Here is a 26820-nt window from a genome sequence, read left to right as displayed (position 1 = left end):
TTTCCAGTCCCAAACAACTGCGCAGACACCAACAGCCACAGAAATTGCAGAAGGGACCCGAAGATTCCCGAAGTGGTGAAGATGGCACCCGAGAGCTCTGTTATGCTGATTCTGCATAGAAGGGTAATTAAAGACTTAGGGGCATTTAGAGGTATTAACACCTATGCAGGTGGGGGACTATGGAGGGTAGGGGTTTTCATTCGTTTGGGGGTTTAGTTCTCATTTAAGGGCTAATTTATGAAAAGGCAATGGGTGAAATCGACCAATAGTATTGTTAGGTTTTTAGGCTCTAATTTTACAAAAGATCTCCATGTTTTTTGTGCAGACTAAGCCCAGATATTTCATAGCTTTGGGACCAAAAATGGGGTCAATATAGGAGTAGGCAATGTCTGAAATTGGCCAAAAGGCATACGTTTTAAGGCTTTTTTTATACTTTGTCATCAGCAGGCCCCAGTGTCCTATACAAACCAGGGTTGGCAACTTGGCAACCAGGTAAAAAAAATGTGTTCCCTGGCATCAGAACATTCCATTTTTTGTGCAAATTAAGGCTATAGTTTTTTAGAAAAACTTGGCCTGACTTATTGCTTTTAGCCAAGAGCTGCCCCTTGGGAGACACCAATGTAACAGAGGTGAGTTGAAAGGGGAAGAGCCTGTAGAAGATGATGTTGATGTCCATGGCACCAGATTGGCTGAGGGACTTCAACTGTAAAGGAATTGTTCAGTATACAAATAAAAACTGGTTAAATAGATAGGAGGTGCACTGGATGTCTAACGTAATAGCCACAACACTACTTCCTGCTTTGCAGCTCTCTTGGTATCCATTGATTTGTTACCAGGCACTAACCAGTCAGTGACTTGAGGAGGAGGGGGGGCATGGGTCATAATTGTTTGCTTTTGAATCTGAGCTGCATGCTGAGGATCAATTGCAAACTCCATGTGACTCCTTTAGGGTCGCTGACTCATAGTTAGAAAGCTGCAACACAGGAAGTAGTGTTCTGGCTATTATGTTAGACATCCAGTCACTCCAGCCTTTATACATTACATTTTTGACTAACTAATTATATTAGAAACTTTTTTTTTTTGGACAGCCTATCTATTTACCCAGTATTTATTTTTACTCTGAACTGTTCCTTTAAGCGAGAAGCTGCTAGGAGAGGAGGTGGTGTTGGAACGTGATCTGGAAAGAAGAATGAAAGAACTGGCAGGGTCATTGTGAAAGAGAGACTCTCTCCTTATGGTATTGAGGCTTTCAAGCAATCAATATCAAGTTGCATTTTTCGGACTACCATTGACTTTGTAACTGATCAATATTCATTTTCTTTCCACAGCATCAGACCAGAGAACTTTCAGTTCCACTCCCAGATCTAAGCTCTGTCTAAAACTCAGCCATGGTATATGAAGAAGAGCTGTGCTAGGCTCCCAACCAATCAACTTAACTCCTACCTATGTGTGTAAGTATCAGATACGGGCCAGGCCTGCAAGCCCCGCTCCCCACGCATGTGCATGCGCCAGAGAGTGAAGAGATGGACGGGGAGAGAGGGGTGAGTAACAGAGGGAGGGTGTCGGGAGGAAAGGAAGGGGAGTCAGACGGAGAGGTGAGGACTAGGGGTAGGTAGAAGACAATTTTAGAGATAGCTGCCCAGCACCCCCCTATTTTTGCACCCTATGCAGCTGCCTCTTCTACCTACCCCTAGTTCCGGCCTAGTATTTAATGATGCATAATAAAAAAAATTGCTGTTAATAAGTAAAGTTGGCCATACACAGGCAGATTGTGTCATGTTCTGCAAACAAGTGTCAGGGAACTGGGAGTTCCCTCTGGGGAGGTTGTCTGGATCAAGGAGGAAGCCCCTCAGGAGGGATCAGGATCGTGGTCTCCAGGGATAAGCAGAAGGGGTAATAGAGTACAGGCAACAGGTCAAAAGGCAGGCAGAATACAAACAGAGTCCAAAGTCCAGGCAGGGGGTCAACAACAAGAGATCAAAACAGGAATATCTTCAGGGATAACAGGAATAGAAGCAGGGAATCCAGGAATCAACTCAGGAACGAGATCCTATTTTCGGGCGCCATCTTGGCGCCTCAGGCGTCCTTTTAAAGGGGTTTTTTGGCGCCCTTGCGTCGGCGTCAGCACGTCTGCGACCGACGCGCTGCGCCTGCGTCCGTCGCGCCGTTGTGACGTCTTCGCGCCTGCGCACTTGTGCGCAGGCGTCTCTGCGCCGGCGCCGCTACCCACGTGGCGGCCATGGGCGCCGCCATTTTGGGAGCGGCGTCGGAAGAGGTAGTTGCGCCGCCCGGAGCTCCTGGTCCTGCTCCGGGCGGCGATCGTGACAGTACCCCCCCTCACGGGGGGCCTCAGGACCACCGGGACAAGGCTTCTGGGGAAACTTGGCGTGAAAATCCCTCACCAGACGAGGAGCGTGAACATCACGGTGTCCTTCCCAGGAGCATTCTTCAGGGCCAAAGCCCCTCCACTGAATGAGGTACTGAAGGGACCCTCTGGAGATCCTGGAGTCTAGGATTTTCTCCACCTTGTACTCGAGTTGACCCTCCACAGAGATGGCAGGAGGAGGAGACTGACCGCCAGAGAACCGGTTGGTGATGGTGGGTTTCACCAGAGACACGTGGAACACGTTGGGGATTCTCATCTCTGGTGGAAGCTGGAGTCTGACAGCCACAGGGTTGATTATCTCCAAGATGGGAAATGGACCCACGAATTTTGGACCCAACTTGGGAGATGGTATCTTCAACCGGATATTCCTGGAAGAGAGCCAGACATTATCACCCACCTTGTAGGGAGGAGAGGATCTTCGACGACGATCCGCGAAAGTCTTATGAACAAGAGCGCTCTTCTCTAGGTTCAACTTGGTAGCAGCCCAAATAGCAGACATATGGGCTGCGGAATCGTCAGCAGCCGGGACGTCAGATAACACAAAGTCTTGGGGAAAAGCTTGAGGATGCTGACCATACACCAACATGAACGGAGACCTTCCTGTAGAGGAATGACAAGCATTATTATGAGCGAATTCCGCCCACGGGAGGAGATCAGACCAGTCATCCTGGCAGAGGGATACGTGGTTCCTCAGGAACTGTTCCAGGGCTTGGTTGACACGTTCAGCTGCCCCATTCGTCTGCGGATGGTATGCAGAAGAAAACTGAAGAACAATTCCCAAGTCTTTGCATAGTGAACGCCAGAATTTGGCAGTAAACTGGGTGCCTCTATCGGAGACGATCTCCACCGGGAAACCATGCAGGCGGAAGATGTACTGGATAAATAGCTGGGACAACTCCACCGCAGAGGGCAACTTCTTCAGGGGGATGAAATGGGCCATTTTGGAGAATCGATCAATGACAACCCAGATCACAGTGTTCCCACAAGAGGGAGGAAGTTCGACAATGAAGTCCATGGACAGGTGGGTCCAGGGACGGGAAGGAACCGGCAAAGGCTGTAGTAACCCACTGGGGCGAGAGTGGCTTGACTTAGATGTGGCACAAACATTACAAGCAGCAACAAAGTCCTTCACATCTTTGCGGATATCAGGCCACCAAACCAGGCGTCGTAAGAGTTCAAGAGTCTTAGCTGGGCCTGGGTGTCCGGCTTGCCTGGAGCAATGGGTCTGTTGCAGGATAGGCAGACGCAGCTCAGGAGGAACAAATGCCATTCCAATGGGTGTATCTGAAGGAGCAGAAGACTGACCAGCCAGGATTTGGTCAGCAAACTGTGGATACAGGGAGGCAATAATCTTGATTGGAGGGATGATTGGCTCTTGTCTCTCAGGAGAGCGGTCCACCGGAGTGAAGCTACGAGACAAGGCATCGGCCTTCTGATTCTTGGAGCCTGGGCGATAAGACAAGATAAAATTAAATCGAGAAAAGAAGAGAGCCCACCTTGCTTGTCTGGGGTTTAGCCTCTTGAGGGACTGGATGAACTCGAGATTCTTATGATCGGTGTAAATCTGAACAGGAATCAGAGAACCCTCCAGGAGGTGACGCCACTCTTCAAGGGCAAGTTTAACAGCCAAGAGTTCTCGGTTCCCGATATCGTAGTTCTGCTCCGCGGACGAGAACTTCTTGGAGAAATAAGCACAGGGATGCAACTTCCCATCAGTGGGGTGTCTCTGAGACAGGATGGCTCCGGCTCCGACTTCAGAAGCATCAACTTCGATGCAGAAGGGTAGTTCGGGATTGGGGTGTCGGAGGACAGAAGCGGACGTGAAGGCCTCTTTCAAGGACTGAAAAGCTTCAATGGCAGATGGAGGCCACAAGCTGGGTTTACCCCCTTTCCGGATGAGGGCCAGGATAGGTGCAATGCGGGAAGAGAACCCCCGGATGAACTGCCGATAGTAGTTAGCAAATCCGATAAATCTCTGGATTGCCTTGGTACTCAGCGGGAGAGGCCACTCCTGGATGGCAGACACTTTCACGGGATCCATCTCAAATCCCTCAGGAGAGATAATGTATCCTAGGAAGGGGATCTTGGACACCTCGAAGACGCACTTCTCCAACTTGGCGAAGAGAGAGTTCTTCCTCAGACGAGAGAGTACCTCCTTCACCTGGGAGCGATGGCTTTCTAGGTCTTTAGAAAAGATCAGGATGTCGTCCAGGTACACGACTACGAACCTTCCTAGGAGATCCCGGAACACATCGTTATCAAACTCCTGGAAGACGGCAGGGGCATTGCAGAGGCCGAAGGGCATAACGAGATATTCATAGTGCCCGTCACGAGTGTTGAAAGCCGTCTTCCATTCATCACCCTCACGGATGCGAATGAGGTTGTACGCCCCCCGGAGATCCAACTTAGAGAATATCTTCGCCCCCTTCAGCTGGTCGAAGAGCTCTACGATCAAGGGCAGAGGGTACCTGTTCTTTACAGTGATTTTATTCAGGCCCCGGTAGTCTATGCATGGCCGAAGGCCTCCGTCCTTCTTCTCCACGAAGAAGAACCCAGCCCCTGCAGGAGAGGTGGAAGGGCGGATAAACCCCCGCTGGAGATTTTCTTGGATGTATTCCTTCATTGCGGTAGTCTCAGCAGGAGAGAGAGGGTAAGTGCGGCCTCTGGGGGGCATGGCTCCTGGCAGGAGTTCGACAGGACAGTCGTAGGAGCGATGTGGAGGAAGGAATTCCGCAGACTTCTTACAGAACACATCGGAGAATTCTTTATAACAGGAGGGAAGAGACTTTAACTCGGTTGAGGAGATAGTTACCTTCTTGAGGGGTTTAGCAGGAAGGCAATGCTGTAGGCAGAATGGGCTCCAACGAGAAACCTGCCCTGTGGACCAGTCTATGGTGGGATTGTGCAGGTGCAGCCAGGGGAGACCCAAAACAACTGGAACAGCGGGACAAGGGATAATAAGAAACGAAAGTCTCTCTTTATGCAGGGTCCCAACCTGCACAAGTAGTTCGCCAGTGGTCATCGTGATTACAGACTCCAGGGGTTTATCATCTATGGCGACGATCCTCATGGGAGAAGGCAAAGGAAATAAGGGAATTCCCATGTACTTAGCAAAGAGAGCGTCCATGAAGTTACCCCCGGCTCCGGAATCGATGAAAGCATTCCCGAAGATGGTCTTTTCAGTCAGACGAATCTGGAAGGGAAGGAGAAACCTGTGTGAGTTTCCTTGGGTCTTCCCCTGAGACCTATCTCGAGACTTTTGAGTAGTGCCCCCTACATGAGTTACCATAGACATACCTCGGGGTACAAAACTCTTAGCCTTTGCAGGACAGGCATTGGCGAAGTGGGAATGTCCGCCACAATACAGACACAGGCCTGACATCCGTCTGCGGAGTCTCTCTTGTTCAGTGAGGCGAGTTCTTCCCACTTGCATGGGTTCCTCCTGGAGAGAAATGGATGCTTGAGCAGGTGGGGTGACAGGAGCCTGCAGGAAAGGCCTTTTGAAGCGGGGTGCCAACATGGGTTGAAACCTCCTGACACGATCTCTCAGGGTTTGATGCTCTCTCAGAAGAGTGTCCACCTTGACAGCCAAGGCGATGAGGTCTTCAACTTGCGTGGGTAATTCACGGGAGACCAGGTCATCTTTGATGCGGAGGGAGAGACCATTATAAAATGCAGTATGGTATGCGTCGTTGTTCCAACGAGTCTCAGCAGCAAGTGTACGGAATTCGATAGCATACTCCGCTACACTGCGACTCCCTTGGCGGATTTGGAACAGACGGGAAGCAGCGGATGTCACCCGGCCGGGAGCATCGAAGACGACCCGGAATTCTTTAAGAAATGCTTCTGCGTCATCCATCAGTGGGGACTGCTTCTCCCAGTGAGGAGATGCCCACTCGAGAGCTTTCCCTGCCAGACGAGTAATCACGAACCCCACCTTGGCACGTTCAGAGTCAAATACAGTGGGGTGTAGGGCAAATCGAATCTGGCACTGATTCACGAATCCTCGACAGGCTTGAGGATCGCCATCGTAGAGAGGCGGAGCAGGAGTATGTGCACCAGAAGTGGAGGACTGGGTAGCCTTGGCAGCAGCCGCTTGCGGAGGAGGTGCCGGCAGGGGGGTCGCTGGTGTCAACAAGGAGAGCTTTTCCAGGATCGCCTCCAGCGTGTGTCCCACGTAATTCTGCCGGGCTTCATACGCCTCCATGCGGGAATGCAGGCCCCGAAAGGCCCTGCCGAAATCAGGCTGAGCTTCCTCAGTGGGATCCATGGCCCGAAAATAATGTCAGGGAACTGGGAGTTCCCTCTGGGGAGGTTGTCTGGATCAAGGAGGAAGCCCCTCAGGAGGGATCAGGATCGTGGTCTCCAGGGATAAGCAGAAGGGGTAATAGAGTACAGGCAACAGGTCAAAAGGCAGGCAGAATACAAACAGAGTCCAAAGTCCAGGCAGGGGGTCAACAACAAGAGATCAAATCAGGAATATCTTCAGGGATAACAGGAATAGAAGCAGGGAACCCAGGAATCAACTCAGGAACGAGATGCTATTTTCGGGCGCCATCTTGGCGCCTCAGGCGTCCTTTTAAAGGGGTTTTTTGGCGCCCTTGCGTCGGCGTCAGCACGTCTGCGACCGACGCGCTGCGCCTGCGTCCGTCGCGCCGTTGTGACGTCTTCGCGCCTGCGCACTTGCGCGCAGGCGTCTCTGCGCCGGCGCCGCTACCCACATGGCGGCAATGGGCGCCGCCATTTTGGGAGCGGCGTCGGAAGAGGTAGTTGCGCCGCCCGGAGCTCCTGGTCCTGCTCCGGGCGGCGATCGTGACAACAAGCTTACAGGCTTAACAATCATTTGAACGAACAATTTGCCCATCCATGGTAAACAATATGTGAGGAGACTTTGGTTGTATCTTTGTTGTGTTGGCTGTAAGATCTCACATACAATGCCCTTCATAATGTTTGGGACAAAGACAATTTTTTCTTTGATTTAACCCTCTGCTTCTCAGTGTAAAAACATGAATGAAACCATTAGAGACATTGGTCAATCCTTAGGATAACCAAAATCAACTGTCTGGAATATCATTAAGAAGAAAGAATGCACCGGTGAACTCGCAAAGGGACTGGTAGACCTCCACTACTGATGACAGAAGAATCCTCACTATGGTCAAGAAAAATCCCCAAACGCCTGTCATGAACTTACTTAAAAGAGCCTGCAACATTCTGGACAAAGGTGTTATGTACAGACAAGATCAACATTAACCTGTAACAGAGTGATAGCAAAAGGAAAGTGTGGAGATGAAAAGGAACTATCCAAGATCCAAAGCATACCAGCTCATCTGTTAAACGGTGGTGGGGATGCTATGATGGGGGCATGTATGGCTGCCACAGGTACTGGCACACATCTCCATTGATGATGTAACTGCTGAAGGCAGTTGCACAATAAATTCTGAGGTGTATAGAAACATCTTATCTGCTCTAGTTCCAGTAAATGCCTCCAAACTCTTTGGACAGCGCTTCATCCTGCAAAAAAATAATGATCCCAAACATACTGGTAAGACAACATGGGAGTTTCTCAAAGCTAAAAAATGGAAAATGTTTGAATGGCCAAGCTAGTCACCTGATTTAAATCCAATTGAGCATGCCTTCCATGTGCTGAAGAGGAAACAATCCCCCCAGAACAAGCAGGAGTTGAAGGTGGCTGCAGTAGAGGCTTGGCAGAGCATCAGCATTGAAGATACTCAGCACCTGATGAGGAATATGCAACAATATGCTCCGCACACCCGCCCCTTTTGGTCCCACCCCCACCAGCCGGTAACAAATATAGGAAAAGTTGGCAACCCTACTGCTTTAAAGGACCAGTTAAATAAAAACATTTTTTTTTAAAAATTGTTTGTACATTGAAAAAAAAACCCACTAAGACACATTTAACTTTAAATTCACGAAGTCTTTATTAAGAAATAACATACTGATACTCTGCCTGCACTCCTCTTCAGAAAAGGCGACAGGGCGACGATCCATCATGCGGCACTCGATTTCTATCTCCTATTCAAGGCAGGGAGGAGAAATCCTTGTATAGGAGATAGCCAGGGAGGAGAAATCGAATCCCTTTGTTTAATTTCACAAAAGGAATATGCAGTGATAGATCTTTTATTATCTGATTGTCCGATCCACTGACCAATTTCATTGTTTCACGACGAAAATTTTTAAACCAGTCCGATTGACTGTTGTGACTGTTGTGTCAATACGATCGCTAGCACCCCAACAATTCCGATCAATTTAATGATAAGTGAACGATTTTATCTGATTGTATTAAAATTGGTAATTTCAAACAAATAAAGCTGACATGGACACATAGGGGGTTATTCATTAAAGTCTGAATGCAAAAAACTAAAAAAGCTTTCTATAACTATAAAATCTGAATCTTTAGTAGAAAAAAAAACCTCAAAATTTTTGGAAAAAAGTCTGAATCTCAAAATCTGCCATCTCAGACCTACTGAGGTTGCATATAAGTCAATGGGAGAGGTCCCTATCCAATTTGGAAGTTGCTGTGGTCTGCGCTGGAATTAGCTCAAAAATCTGACTATTCATTTTGGACTTTTCAGGCAAAAATCTGAAAAACTGAGCAATTCGGTAAAAATATCCAAAAAAATTGTTAGATTTGGATTTTCGCTCTCGTTTTTTATTTGTCCCCTATCTGATTACATGGTGGTTTTTTAAAATAAAAAATAAAGTCCAAGCGTGGATGCTAGTTTAGACTTTGATAAATAAGGCTCCCTGGACTAAAAGAATAGGCATGGAATTATGCTGGGGTTTGTTTTTGACTTTTTGAAAAAAGGACACACATCTAGCTTATAATGTTTTAGATAAAGGAACATGAAATTAGCATTCAGCATGATGTAATACAGCGCCATTTTAGGTTAAACCTGTTCACAGGCTTATTTTCACTGGGATAATTCTGTAATAGTTGAGTGAATAGCAGTCATACACAAGTTTGATAATAACACCAGTAAGAAATGTGAAATTCATTTTGCAGATGTAGACCATTGTGAGATCATCTTTATCTCATGAGTAAGAGCACCATGGTACAAATAGAAACAGTTCCTGTTGATGAGATATTGTTGCAGTTGTAATATGGAGTTCTACATGAGGGAATATTTTATCTGTTGTAACACAGAGCACTGCTATAAGAAACCATTTTCTCTTTGAGGCTGTGTACAGGGGGACCTAATGAACAGTCTTGAATTCCAGTTGTCATACAGGTTGTAGTATTGCTGTTATCTACAGTTTAGTTGCAGGCCCTGAGTTCTCCTTTGGTAACTTGGTCTGAGATTTCGATTTTCTAAAAAGAAATGTAAAATCAAGAGGGATAGAAATTAGAGAATTGATGTAGATACAGAATTGATGGCACGATTTTCCATAAACTACTCTTGAACTATTTACTTGAACTTGAACAAACGATTATGTATGCATCTGTTGGTTTAAGGAGTTGTTCACCTTTAAATTAACTTTTAGGATGACAAAGAGGGTGATATTCTGAGTCAATTTGCAATTGGTTTTCATTTTTAATTTTTTGTGGTTTTTGAGTTATTGAACTTTTTTCAGTAGCTCTTCAGTTTGCAATTTCAGCAATTTAATTACTAGGGTCCTAATTACCCTAGCAACCATGCATTGATTTGAACAAGAGACTGGAATATGAATAAAAGAGGGTCTGAATAGAAAGATGAGTAATAAAACGTAGCAATAAAAATACATTTGTAGCCTTACAGAGCATTTGCTTTTTAAATGGGGTCAGTGACCCCCCATTTGAAAGTTGGAAAGAGTCCAACAACAAAGGCAAACAATAAAAAAAACTATAAAAAAAACCAATGAAGTGCAATTGAAAAGTTGCTTAGAATTGGCCTTTCTATAACATACTAAAAGTTAACTGAAAGGTGAACCACCCAGAGACGGAACTAGCTGGGGGCGGGCCGTGCACCCGGGCCCCGCCCCCCACCCTCTTCCCGTGCGGCGCTGCAGTGGACGTGTGACTTCCGGGAGGCCCTGCGGGGGTGCGGGCCCTGGCCCAATTGCACCCCCTGCTCCCCCTGTAGTTACGCCACTGGAACCACGCCTTTAATATAACACTAGTTTGTATGCATTTTTGCCATTTTAAAACTTCAATGCATTATAGCCCACTACCAGGGCTGGATTTAAATAGCATTTGCCCCTAGGCCAGCTGCCATTCGTCACCCCTGTCCCTCCCCTTAGTAGGGATTGGTGCACTGGAAATTTAAAAAATGATTGTAATTCCAGCACATCCCCAGTGTTTTTTAACCAATGTGGGTGTGGTTGGGCAGCATTCTGCCCCCTAAAATCCTTCCACCCTAGGCCCGGGCCTTGGTGGCATTTCCACAAATCTAGGCCTGCCCACTACTGTTTATTTGCCCCAGTTGTTAACCAACAAATATAGGCCACTATTATGTTTTTATTTTGTGTATGACCCTAGTTCCATCAATTGTTAACATCCAAATAAGGGCCACTAGTATTTGGGCCATTTATATGATTGTTAACAATCATAACAATAACAATTTTCACAGATAGCTCCTGGTATTTATGTTCCCCTTATGCCATTGTTAATCTTCAAGTGCAGCCCACTAGTGTTTTTGTTTCTGTAGAGCCATTGTTAACCTTTCGACACAGTCCACTAGTGTATATATAACATTTTTCTTTTTTTATCTTCCAGGTGTTGGCAGTTTGTGTAAAGCAGTAATTAAATGCAACGTGTGTTCTGCGAGACAACTTGTTTTAATATAAATAGTAAAAGACAGAGGCCAGAAACATACTGTGACCCACATACAAGAGGTTTCAGTTAAAGGAGAATTCAACCCCTTACGTTAAAAAACCCTTACCCATCTACCCTATATAGACCCCACTCCCTCCTCCCCCCAGCCTAAGTGTTACGTTTTACTTACCCCTCGGTGCATATTCAGGCATCGGAGTTCATGGGCGCCATCTTCTTCTGTTCGGAAATCTTCAGAATGAGACCGGCGTGGCGGCACATGCGTAGTTGGAGCAATTCTCTGTTTCCCGACAACTGCGCATGCACCGAAAATTGCCGAAGCGCCGGTCTCATTACGAAGATAGCTGAAGATGGCACCAGTGAACTCCGATGCCTGAATCTGCACCGAGGGGTAAGTAAAACGTTAGGGACATTTGCCTGGGGTAATACTTAGGCTGGGGGGAGGAGGGAGGGGGGTCTATGTAGGGTAGGGGGGTAGGGGATTTTTAACATTAGGGTTGAATTCTCCTTTAACTTTAACTGTAGTATTCTTTAAATCCTACAGTTTGTTTGCCTTTCTGCTTTGCTCATTGGAGGGAGGATACACCTGTTAAAGTGCTGGGTAGTTGCAAGGGCCAAAGATTTTGGTCTATTTCATTCTCACCTTGACTCTACTTCTTCCACTGTATCCATTAGAGGACAATCCAAAGTCTCTGGTAACCACAAAATTGGAAGTCCACTGATCATAGGCATGATGGCAAATATCACCAAGGGCAGAAAGGACACATACGCCTTGGTTATCATTACCAGTGGGGAAATAATTGCACCCAACCTCATCATCATATTAGTGAATCCCAATCCTGTTTGCCTGTAGGCACAGATGATCAAAATTGCAATAGTACTCCATAACATTTATATTAACAAAAATAAACTGCTTTAGCTACCCATTCTAATTATTTGATAATATTCACCTAAACTTTCTAAAGGCTTGCCATTAGTTCATTGTTTAGTACAGCGTTATAGCCTAATCTTTCCATTTGTATCTGAAAGAAAAGTGCAATTTTTAGTAATGGAAGATTATTTTGTTTGCTATTTTAATGATCATATATCAATTTAAGTGGACACTTATTCATGCCCCACTTGGTTAACCAAGTCTGCTATCCAGGTGGAAGAAAATAACTGTGATATTAAAAGCTGTGGTACAAGTCTGTCTTTACCCCACTGTGCCCACCTATATATCAGCATGCTCATGGTTGCTCATGATACATAGTAATATTAAAGATCACTACCTACTTATTTGTATTATCTGATGGCCAAATTAATAAATCATTGGCCAGTCTGTCTACACATACAGGTAGCCAATGTAAAGGAGAACTAAACCCTAAATCTGACTAAAATGACATATTTTATATACTGAACTTATTGCACTGGTCTAAAGTTTCCGCTTCTCAATAGCAGTAATGATTCAGGACTTCAAACTTGTCTCAGGAGGTCACCATCTTGGAAAGTGTCTGTGACACTCATATGCTCAGTGGGCTCTGAGCAGCTGGTGAGAAGCTAAGCTTAGGGGTCGTTGCAAATTAGAACATGAAGTTGACTTGTAATAAAAGCTGATGCTACAGTTCTGATTATTATATTCTGATGCTAGCTGCACTGGTTTCTGAGCTGCCATGTCACGAGACTCTGAATTAATTACTAATCAGCCTTATATTGTGACATTTCAATTCTATGTGTACTGTATATTGTGAGTGGGTCCCTAAGCTCAGTAAGTGACAACAGTGCAGTGAATCAGCAGAACAGAATATGGGGAGCTACTAGGGCATCTTTGGAGACACAGATCCTTACTGCTAAAGGGCTGTGGTTGCCTTGGGCTGGTACAGAAGCCCAAAACCCAATGTACAACATTTCTAGCCTACTTTAGTTAAACTTTAGTTCTCCTTTAATTGGTTTGGGTATGAATTAATACATTCAGTCAATAACAGTCTAGCATGAATCTGTCTTCTAGCTGGTGCAAAATTGCTCAGACTGTTTTAACAGTATCTGCTTGTGTGTACCCAACCTAATCTTTTCATGTCTTAGGACGACATTGGGTCTTTATGTGCTCAGAAGGCAAAGCAAAAAGGAACAGGGTTTACCCTGATGTGGTATGATGGCTTTTCAACTTAATGATCATAACTTTGTAACTAAAAACCCCTGTTCTGTAAACACATGTACTTGCATTTATACTGAATTACTTATGAGACAGGGGAAAAGGGAAGTGCATTGTAAGTAGCACTTCCATTATACTTAAATATACGTTAATTTAGCCTTTAGAGTGCTCCCACAACCCCCCAATTTTTTGTATAGGGTAAACTATTGACCATGAACCATAAACTGATGCAGCAAAGTCTACTTGCATATTTAACAATATTTTACATGAACACAAAGGTTAAGATTCTTCCTAAGGTGGGCCTAATTTGTGTCGTGCATGTTGTGTGTCAGTGAAACTTTAGACACTACGGTGCAGTGCAGTTTTTAGCGAACAGGAGTATCGGCCCAGGGTATCAGGTAAGTGATTATAATCACTAGGGAGTGCCTAACATTTTGGTCCTCCCCTCCCAGTGATTTTAAATATAGTTCTTAGGCTACACCAATTGTATTTTTTCAGTCACTATAACCTTTATTTGTATCTTGTATTAGGCTTACCTGAGCACTGTAGGGTACAGTTCAGCAGTATAAAGGTAGGAGCAGACAATAGAAGATCCAAGAATTCCCTTAGCCAAGACGGTTAAAATCATCTGCAGCAGTAGCATGTCTGAGAAGCACAAACAATATATGCTTACATATTCATGTACACTTTATAAAATGATAGTAATATTTATTAAGTGGGAAATGAAGAGGAATGGCTAGTGAAAATAAACACCCAGCTTAAAGGAAAGCCATTCCATACTAAAAACGTTTACAACTAAAACACCCTTTGCACTTAGTTTGTGTTTTTTATGGATTTACACATTGCCTTGGGTCTTTGAACCTTCATCAGGAAATCCTTAGAAAGACATCTGAAGCTCTCAGAAAATGTTGCAAACTTTTTAGGAAACCTGGATCTGTGGAATTTGCAAGATTCCAGTCCTTCCTCTCTTCACAATGCTTTAGCCTACAAGATGACTTCCTTTGAACTTAGCACTTGCATACTATGCACTTGCATACTAATCATCAGAGTAGGCTAGACAGATGCATTGGGGCTTTCCAAACAATTGCAAGGAGCATGTAAGTAAATACCTTTTGTAAGAAGCATTAATGCTGAGGTTTTTTTTCAATTGAAAAGTTGTTGGCCTGACTTGGTCTTTCTTCATAGAGCAATATCTTTTATATTTATATATATATATATTGTACCAAGCAAAGCAAAAGTAGGCAAGCTAAACAGGACAATATAACAATATGACGAGTGATCCCCAATCAGTGGCTCGTGAGCAACATGTTCCTCACCAACCCATTTGATGTACTCATTTTTTTTAAAGCTGAAGTAGTTGAACTACAAGGAAGTGCACATCATATAATGTATATAGTGTAGTAAGTTGTGTACAAGCCTATATACACACCATACACCAAAGTGTATACACAAATGTGACCAATAAATTCCGCTTAAAGTGATGTGTGTATGAACCATCTTTCTCCTTCACCCAGCACCCAGTGAGTCAGCCTACTCACCAGATGTAGACCAGAATAAGGCTATATAATGAGGGACAGTGATGCATATGGTGGTGCAGCAGATCTTCAAATGCTCAAGATTTTTATTCATGAAATATGTTTTGAACGTCATTAACTGGTGCTCATTTTTAAATTGTGGGCTTGTAGGCAAGTTTTTGAGGCATAAAGACCATGTACATTAACAAATGGAGCCTCCTGCTGGCTGTCAGTCCACATAGTGCTACCAAATAGCTAATCAATTACCTTATTTTGCACTCCCTATGAGCTTTTTTGATGCTTGGGTTGCCCCCAACTTTTTTACATTTGGCTTGCCGCAAAAAAAAAGGTTAGTGATCCCTGGACTAGACTGATATGTTTATGGATAGACAATTGGAACAGACACAGCTTCTTGACACTACCTTTAGGCACTGCCATGGTGCACAGCATAAGGATCCCTGAAAGGAAAAGCAAGAAGGAGATGGTGATTCTTCTTCCTATGTAGGAAGCTGTAATGGTAGCGAGGATCCTGATGGGTAACTCTGAGACAGCAAATACAGCCTGGGACAGATATATGCTAAGGCCAAAACGGTCCACATCCAAGGCAAGAGCAAAGAAGCCAAAACTACAGGAAAACCTGGGGAAGATTGAGTACAGCAAAGATAAACTGGAGAAATGCATAAGTAAGTAAATACTTACTAAATAAAGCACTAAATGAAAATAATCAATTAAGAGATGGAGAAGTGCAAATAATTGTAGATAAAAGGAAATTAATGCATAAACCCTGGCTAATTAATTGCACTGCAGATACTAGATTCTTCTATTGCACAGGCATCAGTGTCTTACCAAGACAGGGAGAGAATAAGGGTTATGGTTCGCATAGCAGGTGTACGGAAGAGGTCCAGAGGCGTCAGCCTGGCCGTCGTTGTTGTCAAACTTTGCTGATCATCGACTTTGAGCATCTAAGCAAGAAGAGAGGACAGCAACTAATGAAGACCAATATAAATTAAAGATTCTCAAAACAATGAGTGACCTTGTTAACAACAAGAGCAAAATCCAAACAAAAGATATACATTCTGGATACTGGGCTTCTTATTACCTCAAGAGTTATGGGGCCTCCCTCTTTTCTTCCATTGATTTTGGCCACACGGTTCAGATTAGCAAGAGCCTGATCTGAACGTTTTTTGAGTGAAAGCCAGCGAGCAGACTCAGGGACCCAGCTGTAGCGAGAACATAATGTAAGGCTTTTTGAAAGCTTAGAGGAGACAACAGTAATACAGGAGTAAGGGGAAGAAAGAACTAACTACCTTGCTTCCTACATTTTTTTTAATTTAAAATTGTCATGCTCTAGTTTCCCTTCCTTTTCACTTTATCATTTTTAGTAGACACGTACCATATAAGTAGGAAGAAAATGAAATAGGGCAGGGACACTGTTATTTGTAACCATCGCCAGTCTCTAATGCCATATGCCACCGCAACAAGAATTATTGCTCCACAAGTGAGACCATAACCTTGTATCATAGATACTATTGGGCGATATCGTTTTGGAGTCCATTCCATAGCTGTAAAATAGAGATAAAATTACAGTGAGATTGAATAAGAATCTAGAGAAAGCCCTAAAAGGGATTCGTTGTACAATTGATTATAAGAGGAGGCTGACAATACAGTATATACAACAGATATAACATCAATCAAATGTGCTTACTTTTTAATGTGTGCTACAAAAATAACAGATTCACAAGAAAATGCTGAGTTTAATAGATTAGGCAAAATTCAGAAGTAGAGTTTATTTTAATTAAGGATTCACCGAATCCAGTATTTTGGATTCAGCCGAACCCCTGAATCCTTCGTGAAAGATTTGGCCGAATACTGAACCGAATCCTAATTTGCATATGCAAATTAGGGATGGGAAGGGGAAAACATGTTTTACTTCCTTGTTTTGTGACAAAAAGTCACGCAATTTCCCTCCCTGTCCCTGGGAGGGAATTCGGATCTGAATCCTGCTGAAAAAGGCCGAATCCTGGCCAAATCCCGAACCGAATCATGGATTCGGTGCATCCCTAATTTTAATATCTAGCTTTTACACATGGGCATTACACAACTTGATGTGTTCCACCCATGTCCAGCACGTGCCTGTGCCTCAGTGAGTATTTTAAAGAAGGGGCTATGTTCCTTGTTGCATTCTCCTACAGTGGAACACATGAAAACAACCCTAACCTAAACATGAACAACCCTTCTTTCTATTCAGTATATAACATGAACCCACTGAGGACGTCAACAAGGCTGAGGGGTCACAGGAGAGAACAACTGACAGACTGGTGAGGGGACCAAGGTACAGTTGTGTAAGTACAAAGCATTGAAAAATTTTCTGGAAGGGGGGCCCGGCATGCTCTTGTTAAATCCCTGCTTAAAGTGTCATTGAAGCCCTATGTCTTTTCTGAAAAAGGAAGTCAGAACACTTAGGGGGTTATTTACTAATATCTGATTTCATCTAATTTTTTTTAATAAAGAAAGCTTGACCAAACACCCATCCATGATTTTACTTTATTTATCATTAAAATAACTTGAAAAAGCTGGGTCCGGAAAAAAAACTCGAATCGTATAAATTTTTCACTTTACTCGTGAATCGCTCGATTTTCGGATCATCGGTCTAAACCCAGCGCAGACCATGAAATCTTCAAATTGGGATAGGGACACCATTGACTAATACGTGACCTTGACAAGTTTAAGGTGCTGGGTTTTCGGATTCTGGCTTTTTGCTGCATTGGGGTATAATTCAAGTTTTTTTTCCACGAAAGTTCACGTTTTTGCCCCTAAAAGCCAGACCAGAAATTTTTTTAGTAAATAACCCCCTTAATATTGAAGTGTAAGAAGCAACTGGAATTCATGTAACCAGGGGTTGCTAGGGCTGTAATGTATAATACACTTACATTATATTTTTCATTGTAATTTACCATTACGCATAGTATACAAATACTTACCAAGACCAAGGTCATTAATGATAAGGCCACACAATCCCATGCCAGTCAGGAAACGGAAAAGGCAGTAAAAGATGATGTTTGGAGAAAAGGCTACACCGATTCCCATACAAGCAATTTGCAGGAGGGAACATAAGATCATGATTCTTCTTCCAAATCTGCAACATAAAATGATAACCATTATCTATACCAGAAGCCTACTGTATATTGGTCCTGTGTGCAGATTCTCCACTGCTGTAGCTCCATGCCCATTGATTGTTATTAAATGTTAAATATATGAATGAACAATCTCTACTTGACCATAGGTTCAGCTAATTAATAATTACACAATGTATTCATAAAGCAGCTAGCTGTTGAGTATTTATTCATTTATACTAGTTCTAATTATATTGATATGGCTGTATTTCAGTATTGTATACTTTAAATCATTTTATTTATTAATTTCCACAAAGCAACTGTTTTTAGGCTGACATTTTTCTTACTAACCCTGCTAAAGCCCACTTCACTAGACATACTGTATAAGGGGTCAAATCCCCTTCTGTGAATGATAGAGCACTGTGTAGGTGTTCAGCAAGGGACAGGGTGAAAAGTACCAGTGTTTTGTGTATCCTGCCCTGCTGGTTGTTAATGAGCTTAGGGTTACTATATCACCCCTTATTGAATAAATACATTAATGAGCCCTATAGCCTTACATTTATGCCTTGTGAATACTTTTTTTAATAAAGAGGAGTTTGTGATGCACTCACACATGAGGCATCCAGATCCTGGTATGCAAAACAGTGTAAATATGAAATTACAGGTATATGTATGGGACCCGATATCTGTTAACTCATGATCCGTTAACCCATTATATGGAAATGCCATCTCCCAAAGACTTAATTTTATCAAAATAATCAAAAATTTTTAAAAATTACTTCCTTTTTCTCTGTACTAATAAAACAGTACCTTGTACTTCATCCAAACTATGATATACCATAATTAATCCTTATAATTATCCTTATTATTATTAAAAACAGCCTATTGGGTTCATTTAAGAGGAAACTCCACAAAAACATAACTTGAGCTTTTTGAAAAGTAAACATAATTTCAAGCAATTTTGCTAAGCCTAGCCCCCTGCTCTCCTGCTGATCTGTCTGACTACTTTGCTGAGCTGGCTGACTACTGTTACTTTGTATCAGCAGCCATCTGTTCTAAGCCTGCATCCTCCAAGCCTCACAATTCACTACACATGTGATTTCAATAAGGAACAGAACATCACAGTGCAATGCATTGTGGGTTATGTAGTTCCTGCATGCTGTCTGTAAGCTGTGGAGAAGTTGTTACAATTTGTAACATCAGTGTTTAGTCCCTTCTTCCCTGCCAGGATTTCAAATGATGCAGAAAGAGAATAACTGTTAAACAGCAGGATTTCAGCATAGAAAATGGCATTTATTCATACTTTTTGAAGAAACAGGTAACTATGATGGGGATATTAGGGATTTCTCTGTTATGTGGGCCTCTTTATCAAATTTTGGTTTGCAACCCGGAGTTCCCCTTTAATGTTTACATGGTTTTCTAATAGACTTAAGGTATGAAGATCCAAATTACGGAAACATCCATTATCTGGAAAACCCCAGGTCCTGAGCATTCTGGATAACAGATACCATACCTGTACTATTAATGCTTTTTTAATAAGTTATTGTTCTTGGTTTTTAACTTTCTAGTATGGGATTAAACTAGTATAACCTGAAAAAGAAATGAATAGAAGAGGGCTTAAGAGTTAACAGAAAGCTGAACAGTCGATGTAAAGGTTCACCTTGGAGATAGGTTAAATATAAATAGAGACTGTAAAAAAAAGGCAATCAGAATATGCTTATAACATTTTTAACATTCAAGAACAGTGATCCCCAACCAGTGACACTTGAGCAACCTATTGGTCACCTTGGATGTTGCTCCAATGGCCTCAAAGCAGGTGCTTATATTTGAATTCCAGGCTTGGAGGCAAGTTTTGGTTGCATAAAAAACAGGTGTACTGCCAAACCTCCTGTAGGCTGCCAGTCGACATAGAGTCTATAAAATAGCCAATCACAACACTTATTTTGCACCAACAAGAAACATGTTTGTGTTGAATGTTGCTCACAGGTAAAAAAAAGGTTGGGGAACCTCCATTCTCAAACTTCATTTAAAGATGAACTTTGTCTTTCCTGTCCCTGCACATTATTGCATCTCAGATGATCAAACGAGACAGCAAAAATAAGTTTCAATCAAAAGTTTTATTTAACCGAAATATCATTGTAGGATATATATGTATATGCAAATTAAAAAAATAATTCCAGCACATATTGGGCCAGAAACGTTATCTCATGGTTTATCACGTGAAAACTCATGGACAAGATTCAATTCAAGGAGAAAAACTTTTCTCCACATTCAGTTACAGTTTTTTCACCGTAGACTAGAGTCCTGACTCGGAACCAATTTGTTAAGCCCGACCCGCAACCCGGATCCGCAACCCGGACCCGCAACCCACATACATACTGGCTTTGACCCGCTACCCGACCCGCAAGTACCTTATCCGCAACCCTATCCGCGACCCAAGAAACAGGAAGTGCTGCAATTGTAAACCAGAAATGACATCATTAGAAGTTGACGTGATCAGAAAAAAAGGAGTAAAACAGGAAGTGTTGTCATTGTAAACTAGAAGTGACATCATTGGAAGTAGGTGTGATCAGAAAAAAAGGAGTAAAACTCGCTATTGAGAAGACCCACAACTTGATCCGCAAACCCTGAGAACCGCCGACCCGCGTCTATGCCCTCCCCCGAAACCTCTACCTGCAACCCACAGGGTACCACAGGTTTTTGCGGGTAACCCACGGGTACCCGACCCGCTGCAGGACTCTACCATAGACTTCAATAGAGTTTTCACATGATAAACCGTGAGATAAGTTTTCTGAATTTAATTGCATCTCATATTGAATCTGGTCAGTAACTTTTAATGTGATAAACATTTTTCTCACTGAATTGAATCTGGCCCATTATTGGAAAAATTCCTAGTAGTCATGAAATTCAGATTTATATTTAGTACTTTCTGTTAAACACAAGCGACACAGCTCCATTATGTGAAGCTGATGCTATAAAAAATATAAATATATACAGTAGAATGATACAGACAGATACAGACTGATTTTACATCCCCCCAACTTAAGTATATTTAAAATAACATTTCATTAATGCAAACACTTAATGCAGACACCATGTAAAAAAAAAGTGGTTATCTCACCTGTCTGCAAGGGTACCATACACTGTTGCGCCCACCAACACCCCTGCCATGTAAACTGATTGAGCCACTTCCTTCAGAGCCTGACGGTCACACACCAAGTCCCACTGTGTAAGAGGGGGGTTACTCAGTGTGCAAAATTACTCCGTAATGATAGTCATATCACTAGATTACAATTTCAAAAATGAGCATAAAATGTGATTTTTGAAAAGCCAGCTTCACTTACCTCACTGATGATTGTAGAGGTATATACGCTACGATCATACTCCCAGCCCTCTTCACATGGCTTTGTACTATTAGATAGTGGTGATACATATTGAGTGCATGGGTCTTCTGGATGGTGGGGCTGGTCCATTGTCATATTTGAGTGGCAGTGATAAGGGGGCACAGCAGCTGCAAAAATCTGCATAAAATTATGGGTGCCAACAAAACACAATGGAGCCGACAAAAGAGAGACCATAATTGCCTGAAATGGGGAGAAAAGGCTGTCCTTATCTAACACGTTCAGCGCCATGGCCACGGGTAGAGTTGGACTTTCCATTGGTAAGACGAGTGTCATTAAGGTTGCATTCTAGTAAACAAGGATAATAATAATAATAAGTGAAACCTTTCCCAATGATGAATACAGATGTATGTTAATGAGTTTCATCTAGTGAATCCAGCATTATCCTAAAGAGAGTGATATCCAAAGTTGCCTGTTAATGAGCAGAACTTGCAGATCCTATAGTTACTATGTCTTGAATTCTAGAGTGCAGAAATGGCTTCCCTCTGTTCTGTTAGATCCTGGAGTACGGATTCTCTTCACTAAGTGAAACTGCTCTGTAATGAGTGAGATAACTTAAGTTTATTGGCATGAAGATAAGTAAGCATGACTTAGCAGCTTAATGTTGTGTGAGTGTTAACGATTCACACTTTTAACTAAAAAAAACAATAACTGACATATTTTTATTAAACATTTACATTATGATGTGATCAGGGCAGCACTGGTCTGTTGAATGTTTGTTATCATGAGACGTATGTACCAAGGGAATTTATCATTTATTTTTTGGTATTACTGTAAAACATCTGATAGTGACGTTACGATATACTGTATAATATCCACTGGCAGAATAGATAGTTTCTCATTCACAAGTTATTATTGGGGGTATAATCACAAAAAGGTTTCTATTAACGTATTTCTAAAAATGGGATCCATTATCCGGAAAGCTCGGAATTACGGGAAGGCCATCTCCCATAGACTCCATTTTAATAAAAATAATTCACATTTTAAAAAATTATTATAAGGGTCATTTAGGAAATAGAGGGTTTACAAAAGGGGAATTATAAAAAATAAAAAAACAAACAAATACAAAAAGTATTGTAGAAGTGATACCCATATTGGCTAACAATAAAAATAAATTGCAAGCTTTCGGAGCACCAAGGCCCCTTCGTCAGGCAAAATACAAATGAAAGCTAGAAAGGCACAGCATATATACTGTTAGATCAGTGAAAGGTAATCATGGGCAATAAAGTGGACTACGATCAGAATTCGATCGTGCGATGCAAAAAATCCTACGAATTCGACTTTGAATTTAGTAGTATTCAGTTCGATTGTAGAATTTCGAAATATTTTCCACTTCAAAATTTGACCCTTGATAAATCTGCCCCACAGTGTGACATGAAACCTGGCCCTAAATTAAGGCCCTGTCTGTGTTAAATAACTCCATACATTTGAATTCATAAATCTTCCTTTCCCGTTCAGTTTTAAAGTTCCCTTTTAGAAGGGATTGTGATTTTGACTGCAGAAATGTATATATATGCTGTGCCTTTCAGTACCGGAACTAGAGGGGGGCGGGACGCGCAGTGGTGCGCAGGCTGCCGGGGGGCCCTGAGGGGGTGCGGGCCCTGGCCCGCTCGCACCCCCTGCTCCCCCTGTAGTTCCGCCACTGGTGCCTTTCTAGCTTTCATTTGTATTTTGCCTGACGAAGGGGCCTTGGTGCTCCGAAAGCTTGCAATGTATTTTTATTGTTAGCCAATATAGGTATCACTTCTACAATACTTTTTGCATTTGTTTGTTTTTTTATATGTTATTTTTGCTACTGGCTAACACGGTACCACAGTTTTTGTTTATTGCAAAAGGGGAATGTAATTGAGAAAATATCACTCTATGCTGACAACATGACTATACTTAGCAAATCTGCATCAGGTTTTAGATACATTTTTAAAGGTGGTCTCTGAATTTGGCAACACTCGGAACTTAAGATCAATCAGGCCAAGTCAATCATTTTTCCAATATATACATTCCCCCAATGCACACCGGACACTATATTACAACTCCAGGTAGTAAAATAATTTAAATACCTAGTGGTAATGATACACATGGACTTGGATAAATATGTACAATTGAATTTGAACCCTGTGATGCATGCATTAAACAACAAAGTCTCAATTTGGCAGAATCTGCCACTTTCCCTCCCAGGTAGGATTAAATGTTCAAAATGATTTTTCTCCCTAACTTCATTGAACCCCCCCCCCTCCCCGTGCACAGCAGTTCATCAACATAGACAGGATAATTAGAGTCTTTTTGTGGGCAGGGGAACACCCACACTTAAACTTTTCTTTTTAATGTACTCTAAGCGCCCTAGTCTGGGGGTGGTTTGGTGCTGCTCAACCTCAAGTTCTATTTTCTTGTGTCACAGTTAGTATACGCCCATTGGTGGCTGAATATATAACCCAGCTATGGTTCTTGAGGCCACCACAGTAGGCTCCTTTGAAGCCCTTGCTAAACTTCCTTACCGTGGAGCCTCTACTTACTTCGATATTACCCCAGCTATGAAAACAGGTATACAGGCCAGTATACAGGCCTTTCAGATATGGCAGAAACTAGTATGAGGCTCTTCAGATGCCTGGTCCCCCCCGGACCCCCCTTTGGGGCAATATCCAGCTTCCTCACTTTCAATATGTACCAGACATTTCCAGATGGGCCCATCTGGGAATAAAAATGCTAGGTGATATTGTTTCAGGAGGTGTCTGCAAAAGTTATGACATGATACGTAAGGTAGTTTGTTTCCCTCCAGATCTGTTTTTCAGGTACCTGCAACTGCGACATGCCTTTGATGTACAATTTCCCACAAGACCTGTAAACTTGTCTCAAACAACTCTTGAAAAGTACTTGTATAGGCAGGACTTGATCAATCCTCTGTCATGGCTGTACCTTATACTATACAAACGAAGTACTCCAGCACACGTATTCTGCTTAAGGGTTACTACCCGTGTTTAATGTCAAGCAGAATACGTGTGCTGGAGTACTTCGTTTATATTGAATTGTGGCGGTGCCGTCCTCCTATGCCCCAAGCACCGTGTATGATACTGAGAGACCAGGTGTGCACCTGCAACCTTTGGCTGATGTACCTTATACTGTCCACATCGGGTCCTTCTCCTTTGGATTAAATGGCAGCAAGATGTCCCTGAGCTGGATGAGGATATGTGGACTGATGCTCTTACACTGGTCCCAGAGGTGTCAATCTCTATAAGGGATAGATATATATAAGTAAAATTCTAACCACCTATCGCATACCGAAAATATCTCTGACCAATGTTCTAAATTCAGCATTGATATAGGCTCCCTGTTTCATGTGTTCTGGTCCTGCACTGTAATACAAAGGTATTGGAGCAAGATTCTTCAATTAATTAACGAAAAGCTCACCCTGCCAAACATTCTCTCCCAAGAACTCTGCTTGCTGGGAATAACAGGGGCCCTTCAACTCTGTCGTACGCCAGGATATGCTATTTGCAGCTGCTTTACTATGCAAAAGAAGCTGTCTTAATGCGATGGAAATCTTAGACCCCCACCCCACCCTACAATAGTGGCAAAAATTAGTGAACGACTCCCTCCAAAGCCAGAAACTCACCTATTTAGCTAGAGGTTTCCCTGAGAAGTTTGATGCTATATAGAGAACTAGGCTAGACTAACAGAATAATTAAGCATGTTAATGACATATAAAATACAGTATATGTCCTGTTCCCTTTCCTCACTTCCTCCCTTTTCATGTTGTTCTTTCTTTATCTCCTTTTTCCTTTTCTATTGCGATTGTTTGTGGTTTTTGAAAAATTGAAAATAAAAATCTTTAAAAAAAAAGACAGGGGATAGAATAAAATTTTAAGGAGTTATAGATGAGTAGAGCTCCACATTGGTTTTTACATTGCGTATTCTATCCATTTACGCAAGGACCTGTATTTTTTCTGACCGTTTTGAGATTTTAGGTCTGTCTCATCATAAAAAGTCTTTGTGTAAGTTAGTGGTCTAAAATTCCTTCCTTGTATTATAGTTATTCAGAAGTTGCCATATTTATTATATGTAGCATATTGTATTGTACTTATTTAGCACCTCAACTTTATTTCGCATAATATTAATAATAATTAGTAACAAGTATTCCTTCTTCAGAACCAAGCTAGTAGCATGTATCCCTTCTACACAACTAGGCTAATAGGAGCCATAACATTTTGGGCTTTTAGGTTTTCAGGCATGTTTTCTTTTTTAATGTAAAGACCTCTGTACGTCTCATGTATAATTCTAAAGTGTTCTTGCTATAATTCTATTTTTATTAAGCTGTTCACTTAATACCATATTTTTCTGCATTCCAAAGAATGTATACAGGAATTCAAGAATGGTGCCGAGCTAATAGTATCTTTTTCTAACTGATGCTGGAAGTTATGTAATATTGTTCCTATTTTTTCCGCAAGGGATGGGTTTTTTTTCATAATTTTTTTCTGCATTTTTTTTTTAAAATATGTTCTGCTGCCTTCTCTCCCATTGATGCCTCCTTGTTCTGTGCCACACAGGGTCAAAATTAGGGGTAGGCAGAAGAGGCACATACCTAGGGTACAAGGCCTTGGGGGTTGCTAGGCACACACCTTTGCCTACACCTAGTTCAGGGTCTTGGAGAATCTCGGGATGGCCTTTTGCAATTCACATCAGCTTTGGGTGCACCTTCTGCTTGGCAGCGGACTGGTGGCACCTCTTTCTATTCTCCACATTACCAAAGGACCAAAGATGCCGTAGATCTTCAATAGTTGGGCTGGTGGCTGGCTGTTTGGGCCTTTGTCAGGGCCTATTTTGAATCCAAGTCTGGTCCTGGCCCCATCCATATACTGTAACAGAAATTGTCTGCAAATTGATATAGGGATATTTGCAAAACAGGGTTGTCATATTATCTGCAGTTAACTGTAGGTACAATTCAGGATATATATATATATATATATATATATATATATATATATAAATATATGTGTGTATATATATATATATATATATATATATATATATATATATATATATATATATATATATATGATAATACCTTTGGTTGCAACATTTTAACAACATTGTAATAAAATGATATAGTATGTGTTACTTTGTTGCATAGACAGCTAAATATATGTTGATATAATTAACCTATTAAAGAATTGAGTTTTGTGATGTCACGCACCAAAGTGAGGCTGTTTACTGATTGGTTAATTATTTTGTTTTTACCTATTTAATGTGATTTTAAATAGGAATCTGGGTCTTGATAAAGGTCCAAGCAGGGGACCGAAAACGTTGACCTGTTTTCTTTTAAAGCATGAACAAATAAAGATAAAGAATTTTAAAATCCCAGTGTGCATTCCTAATTCTGTGGATTACTGAATATTTGGCATGGAATAGCACCTGGGTGTATTATACCTCAGCGTTGGAGTGCTGGAACCATTGGAACCCATATATATATATATATATATATATATATATATATATATATATATATATATATATATA

At 42.1% G+C, this 26820-nt stretch overlaps 1 protein-coding gene across 2 annotated transcripts; it reads right to left on the bottom strand.

Moving 5' to 3' along the window:
- Window positions 1-9089: 9089 nt before the first annotated feature.
- Window positions 9090-21920, bottom strand: slc22a8l.2.L (solute carrier family 22 (organic anion transporter), member 8-Like Gene 2 L homeolog). Of its 2 annotated transcripts, XM_041589990.1 has the most exons (10): window positions 21256-21918; window positions 21033-21136; window positions 17780-17934; window positions 16192-16360; window positions 15898-16018; window positions 15645-15760; window positions 15221-15435; window positions 13821-13929; window positions 11800-12003; window positions 9090-9716 (listed from the first exon to the last, which is right to left on the bottom strand). In XM_041589990.1, exons 1-10 carry the CDS (start codon window positions 21586-21588, stop codon window positions 9656-9658), a joined length of 1587 nt encoding a protein of 528 aa, XP_041445924.1. In that variant the 5' UTR covers window positions 21589-21918; the 3' UTR covers window positions 9090-9655. The 2 variants fall into 2 exon arrangements, with proteins under 2 accessions (XP_041445924.1, XP_018112541.2); XM_018257052.2 differs by lacking the exon at window positions 11800-12003 and having other exon boundaries at window positions 21256-21920.
- Window positions 21921-26820: the final 4900 nt, after the last annotated feature.

This window comes from Xenopus laevis, chromosome 4L (assembly GCF_017654675.1).
Source record: "Xenopus laevis strain J_2021 chromosome 4L, Xenopus_laevis_v10.1, whole genome shotgun sequence".
NCBI lineage: Eukaryota > Metazoa > Chordata > Amphibia > Anura > Pipidae > Xenopus > Xenopus laevis.
The sequence above is the reverse complement of the archived record's forward strand: the minus strand, read 5'-3'. Positions and strand labels throughout refer to the sequence as shown.